General features: G+C 44.2%; 1 protein-coding gene across 1 annotated transcript in view; it reads right to left on the bottom strand.

Moving 5' to 3' along the window:
- Window positions 1-21,431, bottom strand: part of Farp2 (FERM, ARH/RhoGEF and pleckstrin domain protein 2) — a 108,056-nt gene that overhangs the window by 27,807 nt on the left and 58,818 nt on the right. Inside the window, exons 7-13 of the mRNA XM_031368499.1 lie at window positions 20,009-20,123; window positions 19,192-19,339; window positions 16,272-16,367; window positions 14,254-14,417; window positions 13,873-13,941; window positions 13,003-13,060; window positions 10,316-10,577 (exon numbers count right to left, since the gene is read on the bottom strand). Of these exons, the coding sequence (XP_031224359.1) occupies window positions 10,316-10,577; window positions 13,003-13,060; window positions 13,873-13,941; window positions 14,254-14,417; window positions 16,272-16,367; window positions 19,192-19,339; window positions 20,009-20,123 (912 nt within the window). The remainder of the gene's footprint in view (window positions 1-10,315; window positions 10,578-13,002; window positions 13,061-13,872; window positions 13,942-14,253; window positions 14,418-16,271; window positions 16,368-19,191; window positions 19,340-20,008; window positions 20,124-21,431) is intronic.

Genomic DNA, 21,431 nt, shown 5'->3' with positions numbered 1-21,431 from the left:
ACACACACACACACACACACACACACACACACACACACACGGCACAACCACCGTGGTCATCACCACTCTACTCTATGGGGAGATATTTGGCAAGTAATTGATAATAAACACGTAGCTCTTATAAATGTAGCTGTGGTGTGTCCTCTAAGCTCTATGAACACAGCAGCGGTTTGTCCCTGGAGCCCCCATTGTATAAAGCATAGTTTGTATGTGTGTGTGTGTGTGTGTGTGTGAGAGAGAGAGAGAGAGAGAGAGAGAGAGAGAGAGAATGAATATGAACATGGAGGAGAGAGGGAGGAGAGAGGGGAAGGGAGGAAGGGAGGAAAGGAGGGAGGGAGGAAGAGAAGAAGGGAGGGAGAGAGAAAGAATATGTAGAGGGGTGGCTAGTCAGGGCGCTTTCCAGAAGTGACAAAGCATGAAGTCAATGTCATTCAGGTTCTGTGACTCTGTTTCCTGACATAAAACCAACTGCCTCAACATTATGAAGACATAGCGTTGTTCTGTAGACAGGCTCCATGTGTAGTTCAGGCTGTCCTCAGAACTCCCTGGTCATTGTGCTTCCAGCTCCTGAGTGCTGGAATTACAGGTGTAATGGCATATTTGAATGCATGGCTAAAAGTGGCCCTAAGAACTCCTAAAGTACCACATACCAAGTTTTAGGTGTCCTAGATTATGTCACCTTCATCAGCATTTCACTAAAGAATCAATCTTAAGTATGTGTAGAAACACCCAAGGTTCTCTAATACGAAGCAGCAAGAGAGAGCTGCTGTTGCTAGGGCCACAGGGACCTTATAACCCTCACTCCCTTCTGCCCCTTGGAGCATATGCCCCTCAGAGGATGTTCAACTCTCCTACTGCAGCGTGAAGCATCAACTTTTTTAGCTGTGGACAGGGATTCTTCTGTTCCCAAACTGAGTTCCTTGACATGGAGAGGCATGTTGAGCAGCCACGGTTCTCTGAAAGTCTACATGTGTGCAGGGCAGCTCCAGCTACGTGGGCTGCAGGTGAGGAGTGGCATTTAGCAGATTTTCAGTGCTGTAAGCTACAAACTTGCCTTCATCTGCCTCTTAACACTTACTTCAAACTCTCAACAGAGAGCATTTCTGGTAGGTGGTTTATTTCTTGAAACTTCTCAAAATACATCAGATAATTCTTGAAATGTGACTTAAAATGCAGCATCACACTTCTTACCTTCACGTCTTCCTTCTTAAGAAGCCGTCTCTGTTCATCTAACTAGAGATGAAAGATGATGAAAAAGGACTTCACATTTAGAGGGAAAAGAACACGAACTTTTATTTCATACCTTTAAGTTCTCTTCTTTAATAAACAGTCTTGAACATGTCTGTCTAACAGTAAAGGAACACGCTGGATCATATGCAGCAAAACTAAAGGTCAAGCTGAAGGTTAATTTGAGAGGAAGAGGCACAAGGAAGAGAAACTATGGCTTGAATAGTAGATTAATTTCAGAAAGAAAAACACACCATAGAACTGACTGCAAGATGGGAACAGGTGAAGGGGCTGATGCATTAGCATGCATTGTTTCTGGCTTTACTACTGGACTAGTTCCGGATTCACTTTTACATACAGAATCTGGTTTAAAAACAAGGGGATGGGCTGGAGAGATGGCTCAGAGGTTAAAAGCACTGACTGCTCTTTCAAAGGTCCTGAGTTCAAATCCCAGCAACCACATGGTGGCTCACAACCATCCGTAATGAGATCTGATGCCCTCTTCTGGTGTGTCTGAAGACAGCTACAGTGTACTTACATATAATAATAAAATAAACATAAAAAAAAAAACCACAAGTAGACATGCTTAATAGCTCACCTCCCTATCTTGATAAGGAAATAATGAAGACCAAGACACTCTTTGCTGGTAGTCACTGTGGCATAATGATTCAACAGTGCAGAGAGAATGCCACATGCCAGCCACCAGGCACCCAGCGGACATCAGTCCTGCTCCTCCAGCGACCCCCACAGGAAGCACACCATGCGCTCCTTCTCCCTGTAGGCGTGCCAGACCTACTACCAGGGTTTGGGAGCTGCCATTAACTGCCAGGTCAACTTGGAACTTCACAGCTCTAGCATCAACCTCTTGGTGTCTTAGTGCGGTAACTGTGATGGTGTGTGTGGCTCTGAACTACTGAATACTTTGCTCCCCAGAACCTTACAAGGAGAGGGAACCTGAAGAGAAACTGATAACTCGGCCAAACCACTACAGTAGCTGGATCTTCCTTCAGGCTGTCACAGAATCAGACTGAAGCGCCTGAGAGGGAGCTGAAGGTGTGTGCTCCACTTGAGGATAAGTGTGTCAGTTACAGGAGCTGCACAAACTTGATAAGGGCAAGAACACACCCACATGTGCGACTTCACTGAGACTTATTACCTGAATGAGCAAAGAATGGGTGATCACATGATCACCTTGTACAAAGTCAGAGTTCCCAATGTAAAATAGATGAATGTCCTGGCAAGTGCACCCAGGGAACAGCAGTAGGAGCTGAGCCTGGGGCCAACTCTCTTGTAGCCATCGTAAAGCAGTTTCATGCCTGTTGGAACTTAACTGTTATCACTGCATAAAACACCAACTTAAGTATTTAATTTCAGAGAGGAGGGAAGAAGGGAGAGAAAGATAGAGGAGGTAGAGGAGAAAGAGGAAGAGGAAAAAGAGGAAGAAGAGGAGGAGGAGGAAGAAGGGGGAGAGTCAAGGTAGGACTCTTGCCAGGCTATGTGGTTTACTTTTGTACATGGACAGGTAGGATTGGAGTTTGGTATTTTTATTTTAATAAAACTGATTTTTTTTGGGGGGGGAGGGAAGGTTCAGGGTATAGCTTAGTTGTAGGGCATTTACCTAACATGTGTGATAAGGTCCTAAGTTCTAGCACCAGGACTATAAACAAAAAATAACAACAAAAAACCTCAAAAACAAAACAAAACAAAAACAATAAGGGCTGGAGAGATGATCCAGAGGTTATGAGGACTGGCTACTCTTCTAGAGGTCTTGAGTTCAATTCCCACCAACAACATGGTGGCTCACAACTATCCATAATGAGATCTTACCCTCTTCTGATAAGAAGGCATACATGCAGGCAGAACACTGCACACAATAAAGAAATAAAACTAAAAAACAAAAACATACCCTGATTCACAATGTTTGATCTCTCTGTGAATCTTAAGATTGTGTTGTTCACTGGAAAAAGTCTGTTTCTGGTTGTAGTGTGGCTCTTAGCACATACCTTTAATCCCTCTGCCTGGAACAGACATGTGCTGAATACACACCTTTAATCCCAAACAATAAAGTTAGTTTGTAGAAGAACCTATGTTGAAAGTGATGTCTAACTGAGTGGCAGATAAAGTGATGAATCAGAGAAAAATTTGACAGAACAGGACCTGCCCAACTCTCATGAGTTGAGAAGAGAAGGGAAAGGGAAGCTACTTAAGGGGCAGTGCAGAGAATGGAGTCAGTTATTGAGACAGGCTGCAGAGAACGAACAAGCTAGACATAGGTGAAGACAGAATGAGTCAGAGAATGAGAAGAGAAAAAGCAAGATACCAATCGGGACCACTGGCCTTCAATACAAAGTCATTACCGTCATTACCGTCATTACCGTCATTACCATAACTATAGTGAGCCAAGCTATGCAAGCACCATTGTGCCTGTTTGCTGTCCAGGGGCCAATGAAAGAAACACTGGTGAAGAGTTATACAAATATGCACTTATTTCAAGGATTAATTTACTATGTGAAATAATCTGTAACTTATATAAATCAAAACTCTTTAGAGGGAAAAAAGCTAAAAAGCCCATTTAAAAATTCATAGTAAATATTTCCTCATTTTATTGAATAAACAATTAAAAATTGTCAGTACATATCTGCAAATTTATAAATGGCAATTTCAATGGAGAACAAACTATATAAGTACCACAAACCAGACAACAGAAATGTCTCTTTAAAGCATAAGTCCAAAGCATAAAGAAGTCCCGGCTCTGCTTCTCTTCATTTCCTAGGACAGTGAATGCATATGCTTTCATCCAAATGACACAGCTTTGTGCACTAGTGGACCAGTGTGGCATTAGCTACTGCATGGGAAAAGGTGACAGTGTCTGCCACCCGGGACAGTGTCTTCTGTATGTGTAACCCTAAGACAAGAGCCAAGTGAGACCATGGCAGATGCAATTCTATAGACTTGGGAACAAACATTACCTACTGACTATGGAGTACCTGTTCTAGGGACAGAGCTGGAAGGAATAAGTGTACCTGGAGGCCATACAGTACTTATCAACATCATTTGGCACATAAACGTGTAAGAGTTAAGGACGTGTGTGTGCACACTGCTGTGGTACCATAGCCACAGTGTGGGTGATACAATATAACCCTCACTAAGGTACAACAGTGGAGACTGCATGACAAATGAAAATACACCTGTGCACCAAAGCCATCAGGAAGGATGGGGTAACTGGGTGGGTCAATAGTGCTGAGAATGATGTAGCCAGCGCATCTACAAGTTTTCACATCTAATTCCCGGATGTGCTAGTGCCCATCCCCTGGTCCTTTTCACAAATGAAATACAAATGCTAATGAGAACAGGGCACTTAATCTAATGCCAGCTCAGACAATGCCTCTGCCACATAAAAGGCACATACTGTTCATTACCTGACGGATCAAAAGATTATGTTTGGAACACTGCACATCTCTGTATAGACAATCTTGCTACCATGTAACTATGCTGTTAGTCTTCAAATATTCATAGTGGTTTATATAAAATACTGAGACTTTAGGAACTTAATATAAAAATAGACTTGATAACTAATAAAAATGTATCTAAGACAGAGCCCTCGTTAGTGTGGACTCCGTGGTTAGGACAGACACTGCTTGATGACGGCCTTGTACTACAGGGGACAGCTGCAGGGTCCTGTCCCTATCCATACCAACGTACTGGCTATGTGGACAGACTTGACACTGCTATTTCTCTGCATGGATACATTGGCTATGACAGTTCTTTCCCTGGGTCCTGTAGTGTGATTTATCTTGTGCGGCTGGCCCTTTAAAGTACCTTTGGTTGCTAGTCAACTGTCCCTTTAAAAAAGTCTTATCTGTTAGAATTACTTGACCCTATGACCTGTGGTGCTGGTGGTCTCTTGGATTTCTGGGAACAGGACAGGATATAAACAGCTCGCTGAGGCTGAAGGGAAGGGAGCAGCAGAGTGAGAGGAGAAGGCAGTTGGTGCAGAAGATGCTGTTAGGAGACAGCTGGGCCAGGAGGAGCTGAGCTGAGCAGATAGGCTACCACAGTCGTAATGGCTTGGAGCTGCGAGTATGGGGAAAACTGGGAGAAGGGACTGTTTAAGCAGGCTGTTGGGGAACTGAGGGAGGAACAAAGGACTGGGGGAGACATTTGAAGGGGCAGGCCTGGAAACTGGGAAGAGGGCTGGCAGGAAGTTAAGAGAACTTGTTACTGTTCTAAAATAGCGAGCCATTTTACTGGGTCCCTTTTCTACTACTCCTGAAAGCCACACAGACACCTATCAGAGTTGGATAACTATTCCCTTTAATAAGGCTCTGTTTATAACTAAGGAGACCAACAGACAGAGAGCTGTCAACACTGTGTAGCACTTTGATCTACCCGCTTTGACCAGGATGTACTGCTCAACTATGAATTCACTCTCTTCAATCTCAGCATCTTCCCCAGTGACTGGGTATGTAGACCACACCCCAGGCAGAGATACCGGCTAACACCAGGAGGTGAAGAAAAGGAAGGCTCAGTGTTCATTCCAGGCTCAGGTTTTGGGACAACTGTACCATTTCCTAAAGCTCAAGGAGAGCGAAGAGAGGTGTAGCTTGTGACAGGACATGGCGCCCTTTGGTTCTCAGCCCAAGCACCTGCATACTATGACCTTCCCGAGAAGGAGCAGGACAAGACAGTATGAGCAGGAACTCAGAAGGCACAGCTGATTATGAACACTATTAAGATCTGTTTAAATTTCTCCAAACTATGGCAAATGTGGCCCATCCCCAGTGTTATCTACAGTGTGTCTGGGATGGTGGGATGTTGTCTTTGCCTCTTCTCCCACTGGAGATCATGTAGGGCTATGGGATAAGGGGCAGACCCCCACATACCTGGCTGGCCTCCTGGGTGCCAGTCTAGGCTTTGGGACCTGAGGCAGCATCACTAGCCTGGCTTTCCCTACAAGACAATGCTAAAATAGGGTGTGGAATATTCTAATCGAAACCTAAGGCAGACATAGGAAGCAGATCATGCCCATATCCTGACTTGAATACATCAAACACTAACTGGCTTGTGAGTGCTTGTTTTGAGACAAATCTAACTATATAGCTTACACTGGTCTTAAACTCAAGAACCTTCTTCCTCCACTTCCAAAGTGCTTGGGTTGCAGGTGTGCCAGTATGCCCAACCGTGTTAAAGATAACTGGGTAATTTAAGTATGTTCTCAGCACTGGGTGAAAGCAGGGTGCTATATCATTTTATACGATAATGAATATGCAGGCTTGTGTAACAGAGTACCTTGTGTTTCAGAATTCCGAGGAAAGGTATAATAAGCACACCAGGGGCTTCTTTAACGTGCCATAGCCCCCAATCAGAAAAGGGAAGCGTGATAGTAAATACCTATAATCCCAACCCAAGGTGAAGGAGGTGCAGTCAGGGATATCACCCGTCCAACGCCTGCCTGGGCAGCTTGGTCAGAGCTTGTCTCAAAATGAGCAGTAAACAGGCGACAGGCGACTGGGGTAGAGCTTGTCGTCAGGGCGAGTATGTGCCTGCCCTGCAAAGGGCTAGCGCTGCAAACAAACTTTAGAAGAGACTGAGCTGGTAATGCAGAGTACCAGCAGTGCTGACAGGGCGGGAACTGAATGGCAGAACAGAGGGGAGGGTCACTGGGCTTCTCCCTGCTCTCACCTACCTGCCTGCCATGAAAGGTTCCCATTAGCAGAAATAAAAAACAACAAAACCTTGTTATAGGAGGCCTAATAGAAGATGGCTGACAACAGAATCATTGAGAATCCCCCAGAAGAGGATGTGATAAACTCTGACTTAGAGGGTCCCGTTCTGTCTGATGGGAACAACTCCTTTCCCTCGGCACCAGCTTTACCATGATGTCACCCCAGCCTGGTAAAGGCTCAACCCCTACCATGCCTGGCCTGCTGCCCAGACACTAGGGTGGCTTTGCTTAAACAGCAAATGAGCCCTGGGCTCCATGTCCAGCACCTCATAAACTGGATGTGGTGGAGCACACATGCCTGTAGTCCCGGCATTCTAGAAGGGAGGTAGAAGATCAAGACACTGTTGGCTAGACAGCCTGGGATGAAAAGGCCTCAAAAACCAAACCAGTTGCCCACCCAAGAATCAAGTATGACAACTTTGTTGCTTCCCAACAGTGTCACTGGTTAGGTGACAATGATGGAGCAGGGTAGTGGTCATGAGTATCAAGGTTCAAGAACAACATTTTAGAGGTGATACATATTAGTTCTTCTCCATAACAGGAATTCAAGGTTTCCTTTGGGAATGATACACTGGAGAAAAGCAACTCTTTTAAGCAGTTCTGCTCTAAGCAGTGTGGCCTTATATGCATGGAAGGCAGCATCCTGCCTGTAAGAGAAGGGGGACAGACTAAACATAGCTAAGCACAGAGCAAGCACTGATGGTCTGGACTAATAAAAGAAAGAGGCTGTAGTCTACAAGTCTAAGGAAGCTATGAAAATGAAAATACTACTGGGCATACAGAGTCCAGTGTTTGGGGGGTTGACACTGGCAGATTGCCATGAGTACAAGGCAAGCGTGAGGTGTAGTTCCAGGCCAGCCTGGGCTACACAGTAAGACCTTGCCACAAAAACCAAAAGAAATAAAACCATGATACATTTACCTAGAGCTTCCTTTCCAGAATCTAACCAATATAACGAGAAGAGACAGGTGCCCACAGTACGTGAGAGACCAGCACAGAGCCAGAAGCCTCACAAATGAACACAAATGAGTGCTTACCATCCCAGAGAAGGCTAGGATGGACCTCAGGGGCAAAGCATTTGACTAGCATGTTTAAGAACCTGGATTCACACCAGAAAAAAAAGTTATTCCACAGGATATTTTGAGAAGAAAACAAAACTTTCAATGTCTATTGCACTACTAGATTAGAGCAGAAAGGACCACCACCAACCAGCCAACCAACCAACAAGACCCACAGTCACCCAACCTGTGGACCACACAAATACAGCCAAATTGGCCATGGCTGGTGTTAGCCCAGCATTCGTGAGATGCTGGGTCTCATGTCTATACCATGAACGTCAGCCCTGACCTTCAGCGTGCTTTGGAACATGTCCAGACAGTACCAAGCAGGGCTACCTCAGCATACTCACTGGGCCCTTTCACTGCATTGGGCTGAGCCGCATATGCAGCAGCATCTACTGAAAACAGCTAGCACTGTGGATTAGCCTATATGTGGAAGTGGCCCTGGGACCTTAGACCACCTGATACAACCCAGCATCACTCCTAGAGAGAGGATTCAAACTCTTCCACATTCTGAGGCACTTCTTATGTTCTTATCATTTTAAAGAACTTGCTAAGTCAGCTGGTCTCCTGTACCAGCTTATATTCTGGCCTTCAAAGTTCACTTATGGATCGGGCTCTACTTGGCTACAACCGTATTGCCTATTGCCCCTGTGATTAAGAACAGAAGGAAGTGGCTCCCACTCCCACGGTGGCTGTTAGTCCAATGTCCCTGCAAGGCAACTCTAAACACAGCACGATCTTGGTCTCAAGTCAGCCACAGGGAGAGGTATCAGCAAAGTCCCAGGGCCACCTATACATGCAGGAGGGGACAGTCTCCACTGTCGTCCTTGGGGTTAGGATGCTGTCAAAACATTCTGTAGCGATTCCATACACTGTGCTGGCTGAATAACCTAAACAAGTCCTATATGCTATCTGATCATGGGAAGCCTGAGTCATTTTAAAAGCAGCATCAAGGGGCATAACACACAGCCTCCTACAGATGGGCAGGAGTCAGAGCTGCAGAATATTCGAAATGTGTAGCACCAGTTTTTACTTGAATTCAAAGCAAGTGTCAAAAAAAGGCAATGCTGCAGAGGCCAATTCATCTGTCACTACAGGGAATGGCTGGCAATGCTCTTCTACCTTAGAGTGGATGTGCAGACTTTAACGTCACTCCACATGAGCACTTTCATTCCTTGACATTCAAAATAGTATAATCTACCAGTAATTAGAAAAATCCTGACTATCTAGCATGAAACTTATTCACTTTTTATGTCTGAAGCAAAGGATTCTCATCTCTAACTATACCAACGGGGGTAAGCATCTCTTTAAAAAGGAATTTAGGGAGAGGGTCAGGATGGGTTTTTATCGATCTGCTTTCCTGGAGTGGAACTCTTTAAATTGGGCTGGAAACTGAAAGGGACTCTGTCCCCACTCGACTGTGCAAAGGGGTTGCTGAAGAAGAGGTTCATGTCCAGGGGCGCCTCAGCCTCAGAGTCCCACGAGTCTGAGTCTGTGCTGCTGGAGTCCTCAGCTGTCGTGGGTGGGTAGCTGAGCTGCTCTAACTGGTCAATAATGTCAGAGAACTGGAAGGCTGAGCTTGACTCGGAGCGCACTGAGTAGGCCGGGAAGTTGACCATGGAGCTAGCCTCAGACTGATTGGCTGAGCTGGATGTATGCAGAGAAAACCCACCATGCAGAGGCATGTTATTGAGGGAGCTGTTTTCAGACTGGTTGTTCCTAAGTGAGCTAGTTTCGGAAGGACTCAACAGGCTCTGCATCAGGCTAGCCTGTGCCTTCACCTCAAACAGCTCTGAGGTATCTGAGGGATGTACATTGCCATTGAAATCACTTCCTTCCCCAAACTCAAAATCGTCCTCTACACTCATGTCCACTGCTTCAGTAGAGTACCGATCTGGGCTAGACTGAGCAGACTCTGCACCACACAAGGCAGGGGACCCGGTGGACGGGGCAGGTAAGAGGGACTCCTGCAGGACTAAAGAACTGTATGGGAAAGAAAATGCCTCAGAACCTCCAGCAAAGAAAGAGATGTCTGCTGGGTCATCGTCTATGAATTCTTCTGACACCTGAAGCTGTGCATTTGTCAATGTGAAAACAGGGGTCCTTCGGAGGCACTGCTGGCCACCCTGGGACTCCCCACCAGGCAAGGAGCCTGCAGAAAACTCATCCCCACTACTGTCACTTCTACAAATAGCTTTGAGTCCCCTACTGGTTCTCCCTTTGCTAATGTCTAGAGCACTGAGACTCTGTCCTCTGGGACAAGCAGAACCATGGCTGTTCACAACACCACAAAACCCAGCACCTGGACCAGACTGGAGCACAGGGGGTCCAGGGAGATGGGTCGGCTGTGTGCTGGGGCCTTCAGATGATGACGGCGGTCTGCTGCTCCTCTCTGCTGCTGTGCTCTTGATGTGGGGAGCCTGGGGATCCACAAGGGAGCTGCTGCTGTCCTTCAAATTGGGCAGACCAGGAGGGGACAAAGAAGAAGTAGGGGGTGGATAAAAGGAGACATTTGCTGAAGACAGGGAGGCAGAAGTTCTCAAGCCATCGGTGAAGGAGATGCTCTGGGGGGGTCAAAATTAAGAAAAGAAAAAAGGAACATATAAAATTATACAACACTATTACAAACTGGTAGAGCCAACTGGGAAGTATAGATACTCCCAATGTCTATATATATATCTTCTTACGACTTTCCTGAACGGGCACCTGAGGAGATTTTCCCTTCCTAAGTGAGGCTCTGTTTTTTTTTTTTTTTTTTTTTTTTTTTTTTTTTTTTTTTTTTTTGAGATATTCTCATTGTAGTCTTGGCTAGTCTCAGACTGTGGGATTATAGATGTGTGCAGCCATGCCTGGCTTAGAAATGTACAGGACTGCAATCTGACCCGAGGTAACAAGCACTTTGGCGGCATGACATGTCACGTAGAGAAGAGAAGCTACCACAAAGAACCAGGTGACATGTGGACAAGGGTTTTGTGATAGGCCTAGTTATCCTAAATCTATAGACAGATACATGTGGGCACTCATCTCTCTACTCAGCCTTGGCCTCACTATGGTGAGACAGCAGGCCACAAGCACACGCTTCTAGCCCTTGATCATGAGTGTTAGAGACGTAACATCACTAAGGAGTGGGCACACAGAGCAGCCCACTCCTGAGTGCAATGGAAGGCTGAGGTCACTGATCAGGATGCCCCCGGCCAACATCAGTGGCGTTGATGACACCTGAGACATTCTAAAAGTGCTAGAGTGGACCCAAAATGAGGGAGAAGAGGTTCACTGCTGGATGAGAAAATACTATGAGGCAGGAAAGTAATTATACCATGGTTACTGATTAAGAAGTTGGTTAGGGGGGCTGGAGAGATGGCTCAGCGGTTAAGAGCACTGACTGCTATTCTGAAGGTCATAAGTTCAAATCCCAGCAACCACATGGTGGCTCACAACCATCTGTAATGAGATCTGATGCCCTCTTCTGGTGTGCCCGAAGACAGCTACAGTGTACTTAGAATAAATAAATAAATAAATAAATAAATAAATAAATAAATAAAATCTTAAAAAAAAAAGTTGGTTAGAATAAAATACACCCACATAGAATTGAGTATTTCCAGGGTAACATGTCCATAAGCAATACACCTTGTGGTGTGTTTATGTGTGTGTGTGTGTGTGTGTGTGTGTGTGTGTGTGTGTTGTGTATCACATCACAGCAGGGAAAAAAAGCAAGTGATGTTGCAGGGGGCCCAATAACTAGCCTTGTAGAAATATAATCACTGGTCATGATTCAAAAGTAATCTATTTTCCAATGGCTATCATATTGCCTGGTTTAAATTTTGTTTTGTTTGAGGCAGTGTCTTTCATGTAGCCCAGGTGGCCTTGAACTTCTAGCCTCCAAGTGTTGAGATTTTAGGTGTCACTCACCATGATTGGCATTATTGCCTTTTCTTAATCATTCAATCATACTTATTTTCTTTGGATTTTAAAATAAATTAGATAACTAAAAGCTTAAATGGCCGGGCGGTGGTGGCGCACGCCTTTAATCCCAGCACTTGGGAGGCAGAGGCAGGCGGATTTCTGAGTTCGAGGCCAGCCTGGTCTACAGAGTGAGTTCCAGGACAGCCACGGTTACACAGAGAAACTCTGTCTCGAAAAACCAAAAAAAAAAAAAAAAAAAAAAAAAAAAAAAAAAAAAAAAAAAAAAAAAAAAAAAAAAAAAAAGCTTAAATGTAAAATTTACACTATTTATCCTTTAAAATTCAATTAAAAGGTAGGGACACACAAGCACCAAAAGATGCTCTTGGGAACTACGCTCAGTATAAATAATAGCCACCACCAATGAGCAAACTGCACAGCATGACTATATACAGGAAACGAGGGCAGCACAAGGAAACAGTTACAGAATGGTTCCTGAAAGCGGGACTCACGCTGGAGTGTGGGAGTTAATATGCAAATCTGAAGTGGTAAAAGGCAGGCCTACAACACAGACTAGTCACTTCTGGCTCAGCATACTGGCATGGAGCAGCTGATATCTCACTGGGACATCCCTGCCAGTGTTCTCCTATGAGGAACCTGTGCACTTCTATGTGCATCTTTGCTCTAATATCAGTTATAATCCAGCCGAGCACAGCAGACAGAAAGCTGTTTCCTGCTGTTTACAATTAAATCCTTTTAGCTCTCCCACCACTCCCTCACACCTCACAACAACATGGTCTTATATTGTGCCCAATCTCTGATGTCTTCGTGCTCCCCCTTCTCTAGGGGTCCACCTGGAGAGGCTGCAGTGTATGTAGGAGTCGCCTGCACAGCTGGCTCTCTAGCAGAGTGCATCAAGCTATGATTCATGGTGTGGAGCTCATGGCTGTCTCATCACTAGGGTTTCATCGTGAAGTCAGAAGTGTGCATTAAGGCGTGTGAGCCTTCTTACAACACAGCAGGGGACTTTCTGCAAGAGTACATCCTGGTGATTAGTACTGCCTACGGGTTCAACCAGAAAAGACAAACCTGTTTAGGCAGATCTACAGTCAGAGCATGAAGTGACATCCGAGTCTTACTGTGCCGTCTGTGAAACAGAGAACATGCTGTGAGACTTCACCTCCTCGCTTCCCTGTCTGCCGTCATCCCACTCACAATGCCTCTTCCTAGAACCTCAAGCCTGTATTGCATCCATGAAAAAAGCTCAACATAAGACTATGACCAAGACAGGGTGGGAAGCTAGAAACGGGCAGAAGAAAAGCAACCAGTAGTTAAAATAAAAAGAAACCCAAAAAGGAACACAATTCCCACATGAACTTCAAGGTTGCTTAGCACACTATCAAGGTTCGAGTTAATTCAAAGTGACAGAACCTGGAATCACTTAGGGGCAAGCCTGTGAGGGATCATTTAGCTTCTGGGTATGTTTGTGAGAGTTCTTCTGCTAATGTTACCTCCCACTGTGAATGGATTCCTCCCCGGGAGAGGTTCCTTAACCTTAGAGCACAGGCACCCTGCTTCCAGTGCCTGCTGCTCTGACTTCCCCACTATGACTGACTGAAATCAGGAACTGTAAATCAAATCAGGCCCTCCTCCCTTCCTCCAGCTGCTTCTGCCAGGTATCTGAGAACAGCAATGGGAGAAAAGCTAAGACACCATGGAAAACCTCCACACACACACGAACTACAGTTCAGGAACTACAAACTGGTATCTGTGTATGAGCACAATTATCTCCATGAAGACATTACAAACCCAGTTTAAAAACAAAAACCAACCAGGCAGTGCTGGCCCAGGGCACATGTGTATACAGACATGAATGCAGGCAAAATATACATGCACATACAATTTTAAATAAAGTAGAAATTTTAAAGGTACACATTCTATCAGTTCTACAGCATTTACCTTTCGTATGGAATTCTCTTCATCCCACCGTCTTTGACATAATCTACCAGTTGTTTCTGAGTTCTTCCACTACAAATAAAGGCTTAGTTAAAACAAAGCAGTAACTCAGAGCATTCCCTTTTAGAGTTAAGAACAGAAGTAAGACTGCCCGATGTAAATAACTCGGTTATACTTTATAGTAAGTACAGCCAATTTCCTGGGTAGCTTTTGTTAAGCCTATTTTCTCACAGTTTGAATATTTGATTTTCCCCCTATGTACTGTCCTTCACAAGGACTCCTCCTGACTACAATTATCTACCCAGCCTATGTCACCTCCCTCCCCGTCTCCACCTCTTTCCTCTCCCAGTGGCCAGCTGTCCCTGCAGCTGAGGCCAGCCCTACCTGTATCTGAAGGAGGAGCCCCGGCTGAAGAAGACAGCTTTTGCCTTTGGCTTAGGCTGGTCAGAGAGTCTAAAAAAGGTATGGTACTCCACACATATCTTCCAGAAGTTCTTACATTCATCTCTGCTACCCAACAAGAACTCTAATGTGTCCTGGTAGGGTCCCTAGAACAAAATATAAAGGTTCAAGACGCAAGCCCAATAATAATGTACTAGAGTAGAGGAAGCAAGCCCAGAAGCAGATTATACAACAGCCAGTTTCAAAATCAAAGAGCAGATCCGGGCATAGTGTCACATGCCTTAGATAACTACAAATTACAGTTTTTAGGCTTACAAAAAGCCACTGCTGCCCTAGAAATGAAATTCTGGGCCCTAAGACCACATGCATTTCGAACCTTCTGGTATATATTACCAAATAAATCACTTTCCAGATTCTTCTACTTAGTCTTAAAGTTTTAGGTGCTTAGGGATTTAAATGCTACATGCCATTCCAATAGTTGCTTTTGTAAACTGCAGCATTTCTCTTCTACCTTCCAAGAAATACCTTTTACAGAGAAGAAAGGAAGCCTTTAATTTGCATCTTTTCATCCATACTGAGTAAAGAACTACTGAAATAGTAAATAACAGATCCCTTTCTTTAATGTGGTCTGTTAGCATAGCACATGGGAGTCTGAGGCAGGAGAATCAGGCAGTTGTACAGTTGGCACAACACAAAACACAAAACCAAACAAAGTAACAACAAAAACAATCAACCCACTAACCAAGCATACACATGGAGGCATACAGACAGGCATACAGACACATGCTTTCAAGTCTCTCCTAAAGTCAATGCTGTCCATACTGTACAAGAGCATGCGATCAGACAAAAGCCCATGCGCTTCTTAGGGGCTTAGAGACACTCTCTGGCTGAGCAAAGGGCTGAGACTCCTGGAACTAGAATATCCTTAAGACCACCCAGGGGGCATCTCAAGCTCCAGATTTGCCTAGCTTAGCTGATCTATTGTTTCCTAACTTCCTTTGAACAAAGAAAATACAATTTGAACAATTTATTCAAAGTACTGAATTTCCCCAATAATCACACCACACAGTTACTTTTTTTTATTTCTTTTTTTTTTTAAATTTCAAATGCATTAGTGTTTTTTGCCTGCAAGTGTGCCTGTCTGTATGAGAGTGTCACATTCCCTGGAACTGGAGTTACAGACAACTGTGAGCTGGGAATTAAACCCCAGTCCTCTGGAAGAGCAGCTAGTGTCTTCACCGCTGAGCTGTCTCTCCAGTCCTGTGTTTTCTACTTCTAATCATTCAATGTGTTTATTAACTTGTCAGCTGTTGTTGATTGAAAACTCTGAAAAAAAATGAGGGTGTTGTTTTCTTTTGTTTAGACTGGATCTTGCTATATAAACTAAGCTGGTTTCAAATTTCATAAATCTCCTTCCCTACTTCTTGATTAAAAAGGAGTTCTTATTATTTCTTGATAATCAAGAATTCTTTGATTAGACCTAGCAAGAGGTCAATTTTTTTACGTGTTTGTGTGTGCCTGTATGTACGTACATGCAGAAGCCTGTGAGGAGGTCAGAAGAGGGGCTAGACCTCCTGAAACTGGAGGTACAGACAATAGTGAGCCACCATGCAGGTGCTGGGAACTGAGCCAGGTCCTCTGAAAGTGTAATGAGTGCTCTTAACCACTAAGCCATCTCTTCAGCCCCTAGAGATCACATTTTAAATTAAAAGCTCCTGGGAAGAACAGGCGGGCCTCAGCTCTGTCTGGGCAGAGGTGCTCACTCAGCATTGCTGAAGGGTTCCAACTATCCTCACCTTCCTAGGCCAGCCCAAGCCTGCGGCGCCTGCGGAGTAGGAAGCCCTCAGGACAGAGCCTGCTAGCTTCTCCATAGGGGAAAGATTTTTCTGCCTCTGTGTCTGGAGTGGTGAGATTACAGATGTGGGCCCCAATTTTATACCAAAACTTTTCTGTTGGATTAAATTGCCTAACACTATTAAAAGTTTCAAAATAATACTTACATGGACCTCAGGGTGGAGTTTGATAAGAAACCTCTTCCTCTTGAAGCTTAGTTTACGGACCTTGGACCAGTTGAAAGTATTGATTTTGGTGGTACCCTGAAATGTCAGAGACAGACACGCAGTGGTTCATTTGTATCGACTTAGGTTACATCCTTGATAAGCAACCTAGCAATTCAAGTGACATGTCACCATCTCACCTCTAACAGCTCTGAATCTAAATGCCAACATCAAATATACTATTTATTTTGCACTGTGATTTAAATTTCTTTGATACAGTTTTCTTACAAACTGGTCCTCTGCAAGAACGGTATGCACTCTTTAAAATTGTATTTATTTTTACTATTTTTTTTGTTTGTTTGTTACTCATTACGGGTGGTTGTGAGTCACCATGTGGTTGCTGGGATTTGAACTCATGACCCCCAGAAGAGCAGTCAGTGCTCTTAACCACTGAGCCATCTCTTACCAGCCCCTATTTTTACTATTTTTAAATTATGTGTGTGTGTGTGTGTGTGTGCGTGCGTGCGCGCACGCGCGCGCGCGCGCGCATAAGTACAAATGTCCACAGAGGCCAGAACTGTCTGTCCCCTGGAACTGGAGTTACAGGAAGCTGTGAGACATTCAATGTGAGTATTAAGATCAAACTTAGGACCTCTGGAAGAGCAGTATATGCCCATGACCACTGAACCCCAGTGTGCACTCTGAGGCACTAGGCAATCTCTCCAGCCTCATCACCTTTTTTAAAGAGTTTCATTGTGTAGCCCAATGACTGCTAAATTAACAAGAAATCTGAAGCGATATGGATGACTGTGTGGTTATAAAGTACATCTCAGATGAAAGAGACAAACTAACTCTGTGGCAAAGACTATCGGAGCACACACAGGTTTAATCCACCGGAGTAAGAACCAGATGGCTGTGTGCTCTGGGTGTGAAGCCCTGAAGAATGTGACATTTCCTAGGGGCTTTGCTGGAAACATGTTACCTGTATAATCACAGAAGACATCCAATGAGCCACAATGAGGGCTGTATTATCAGAAGTAAAAGAGACTCTTCAATAATGTCAATGTCATAAAACATAATGAAAAAGGGAAGACCACAGTAAACAATCCAGACTCAATGGACTGAGACTGAAGATGTGATCGGTAAATGATACATCTGGCCTTAGACTAGATTCCGTCCTGGAGGAACAAAGCTATAAAAGGATATCACCACTGAGCCTAACAAAACAAATGATCTCATTTTAATTTTTGATCTTGTAATTTTTAAATATTAAAATTTATTATTATTTTGTGAATGTTTGTGTGTGTGCATGCATGTGTGTATGTGTGTGTGCGTGGGTGCACACACGCCATGAAACATATGTGGAGGTAAGGGGGCAAGTTGCAGAAGTCAGTTTTCTTCTTCTTCCACGTGGGTTCTAGGATGGAACTCGGGCCACCAGGTTAGACAGTAAGCAAGCCATCCTCCTGCCATGCTAAGTCATTTCCTTTTGAGGCCTCCTTGTTGCCTCACCTGGCCTAGAATTTGTGATCCCCTGACTCAGCTCGCTGACAACTGGAATAACTGTATTACTGTGTCAGTAGTAAGTGCACTGTGATTATGTAACGATACACCATATATGTAGGAAATGCATATAAAGATCTGAGGGATGAGGATAGATGCCTCTTTGTTGCTGGTTTTTTTAGCTACTTTGTGAGTTGTTCTTTCTTTCACCCTTCTCCACCCTTTTCTTCGACCCTTCAAGGCCCCTAACATGAGATAAGAGAGAAAAAGGATGAAGGGGGAAGGGAAGAGCTCCCTGAATAAAGTCATGGGACAGAAAGGGGGCAATGTTATCATTAGCCTGCTTCCTGCTGATGGGGGCATTGAGTTCCTTGGGGCAAATTTGATGTTTACTGTCAGGATTTCTTGTTGTGGTTTCTTCTTTATGTACAACTACTTAACAAACCACAACCAAAACAACCAACAATTCACCAACAATCCACCAACAACCAACTAACAACCTCCCTATTGGGGCACTAGCATTTACATACCCTCTAAAAAGTCCCTGGAATTCCAAACATCACACAATCACAGAACTATCTTCAGCTGGCAAAATCACGCCCCTTCTAGAGCAAGAGACAAATCATAGTCAGCTGCTAAGACACTGTGGTAGAAGCAGGGACTGAGTGCACTCAAGTTGACAAAGATGTGTTCAGGTTCAGGACAAATGGGGTTCTCTGTGCCATCCCAGTCCTCAACTTCTCAGAGAAGCTTCTACACTAGTGCTGCTGTTGCAGGTAGTGGCATCAGCACCTACGGGTGCCAGGAGTTGAGCTTTTCAGAGTAGTCTCCAGTTTCCTGTCAATCTGGCCAGCATTTTCAGGGAGGTGCCTTGCTTCTTACCTCTGGCGCAAACCACATGAGGAGACCTCTATACTGCTTTCCCTGGGTCTGCCAGCTAGGCTGCAACTGCTCTTCATATATACAAGCCTATTATCAGACTCACTGTATTTAACTGAGCCCCCTGTGACCCAAAGTTCTCATAGCCCAGCAGAGTTATTTTCCTAGAATGTCCATAGGCCTCCAGACAGGATCCTAAGCCCCAGTTTAAGATCCTAGGGGGCGACTATGGTTCAACATATAGGATAAACACTGAGAAGGGAACAGATCCTTTGGGCAATGGTCAGTCCTGGAGGTAGTGGGGGGTTCGTGAGTTTCAGGACAGGGAACAGAGTTTTACTGTGGCAGAGAAGGACAAGAAAGCAGCTTGTTCATTGTAAGAGGTCAGATCAGATTATATGCTAAGATTCTCTTCCACACATCGATAGCACTCACTCATCACAACAAAGATCTACCAATGAATATAGCAACAACAAACTGTATTAACTCAGTGTGTGCACTAGGATGGCCTGCCCTGGCCCCTCCCTGCCTGTCCACCTACCTGGAACACCAGGACACCCATGTGAGAAACTGCCAGATTAATCTTGGTCCCTTCTCTGTCAGAAGCCATGTGAAACCTGATGCCATACATTTCCAACTTCCTTGCAATCTCAAGCACCTGGAAATCTGAGTCTGCAGGAGTCTGGCCCCTGTAAGGAAGGACATTTTTACACATCAAAACACTGTGGTGTAAAATAAGAGTCAAAGCGAATTAAAGACTGAGCCAGGAAAACAGAGAAAGCAGCCAACAAAGCAACATGGAAGATTTTGCTTTTAGAAGGCAGGTGGTTCACACTTCTATGCATGTAAAAGTAAAATGTTTCACTTAAATTCACTAAATCGTCAGTTTTACAACTTACTTGAAGTTATATGCAAACACATCTAGTTACCAAATAGTAGGTTGGAGGAAGTGTCATAAGTGATACTGGTATCTTTATTGTCATTGCAAAACAACTGAGATTATGCACATATAGGTCTCCTAACATGTAGTATGCTATGTGTCCATAGCCCACGTTACATCCCCAGAAAACAGAAGTGAATGTGGCCAACATCTCATTAAGCAGACAGCAGGAAAGAGATGCTCACAGGAAGTCACATCTGGAATAAATAAAGGCTCCCCCACGCCCAATGTCCCAACCCTTATTGTGGAATTTCCCCCTCCTCACTCACCCCTCCTCACTCAACCCTCCTCACTCCACACTGGGCTATCCTGAGAACAGACAACAACAACCACTGTTACTTCAGCTCAAATTCTGCAGAAGCCTGAATAACAGCTCCTGGTTAAACATCTTTACTACACTACCTCATTCCTCACTTACGTGTGCCTCTGATGGAAGTCTAGTATCTTTTCCAGAGATTTCTCCTGATTGGGCAAGTATTCATTGGCTTTGAGGTGTTCTCGATCCAGGGTTTCATCATAATCTCCGATTTCCGCTGAGAAGAAACAATGAGAGTTGTCACTTCAGTTTTGAAATAAATGGTATCTGTGCATGCAAATGTTTTATATTTTATTTTTTCCAAATACACTGTTCAAAGGGAAACACAAGAAAAGGTTTGAGATTTTCCCTCCAACTCTTGAAGATCAAAAATTCTGATGAGTGTTTATAGTGAACCCTGAGTAAAATGACTTACTGTTTTTATTTTACTTTTTAAACAATTTTTAAACATTTTATGTGTTTTGCTTGCATGTGATATACCACGTCCACGTACCACGTGCACGCAGAGCTTAAGGAAGTCAGAAGAAAGCACTGTACTTCTGGGACTGGAGTTGCAGAAGGTTGTGAGCCACCCTGTGAGTGCTGGGAACAGCCTGAGGACGCATGAACAGCACGTGCTCTTAACCTCTGAGTCATCTCTCTAGCCCTGGCTTATTATTTTAAAAAGTCAGTTTACACATAAATTGTTTCATGGATACTATGACCAGAATCATTATTTTGCTTTAGAAAAACACGTGCTAAATCTTTTTTCCCTCCCTTTAGGGCTTTTCAACTTTTCGAAAGCTTCCTAATTTTCTGATTTTTTAAAAGTTTTTTTTTTTTTTTTTTTAAATTTTATGTGTATGAATGTTTTGCCTTCACATAGTAAATGTACCGTGATATGGCCTCGTAATTAGTTTAGAAACGATCTGGGCCCTTCCCTTTTGATTCCTATGGCTGATAGCTTCATAAGTCCTGTACGCATGCATGCACCCGTATCTTGGAGCCTCTTGCTATACCTCTCACAGCTTATTTCTGAAGTAAGTTTAGTTTTTAAATACCTTTATCATCTTTTGTTTCATAAAAGGTACTAACGGACTGCTGCATTCTCTTCCTGTACTGTTACTGTTTAGACGGCACGGACTGTAACTCACTCTCTGGAGGCCCTTTTCTGGGTGTGCTGCGAATCTTACAGCTTGACTTGGGTTGGATACAGATTGCTGTTAAATTAGATAAGGGTAGATGGGGCATGGAAGCAGAGGTCAGTGTGGGGCACACACTGAGTTCAAGGCCCGGCCAAGCTGCTTAAAAACATAAACAAAGCCAACACAGCATCCAAGGGCTAGGTCTGTGGTTCAGTGGCAGAATACCTGCCTAGCATGTGCAAGGCTCTGTGTTCTCCCCCAGCACTGGGGAGGGAAAAGAGAAAGCACAGGCAATGAGAGACAACTCTAAAGAATGAATGTAACTTGAGTCTATATGCAGAGCTATTATACATTGCCAATGTTAGCTTTCCTCCTATCCAGAATATACCTAAGGAAACGTC

This window comes from Mastomys coucha, unplaced genomic scaffold (assembly GCF_008632895.1).
Source record: "Mastomys coucha isolate ucsf_1 unplaced genomic scaffold, UCSF_Mcou_1 pScaffold14, whole genome shotgun sequence".
Taxonomy (NCBI): Eukaryota; Metazoa; Chordata; class Mammalia; order Rodentia; family Muridae; genus Mastomys; species Mastomys coucha.
The sequence above is the reverse complement of the archived record's forward strand: the minus strand, read 5'-3'. Positions and strand labels throughout refer to the sequence as shown.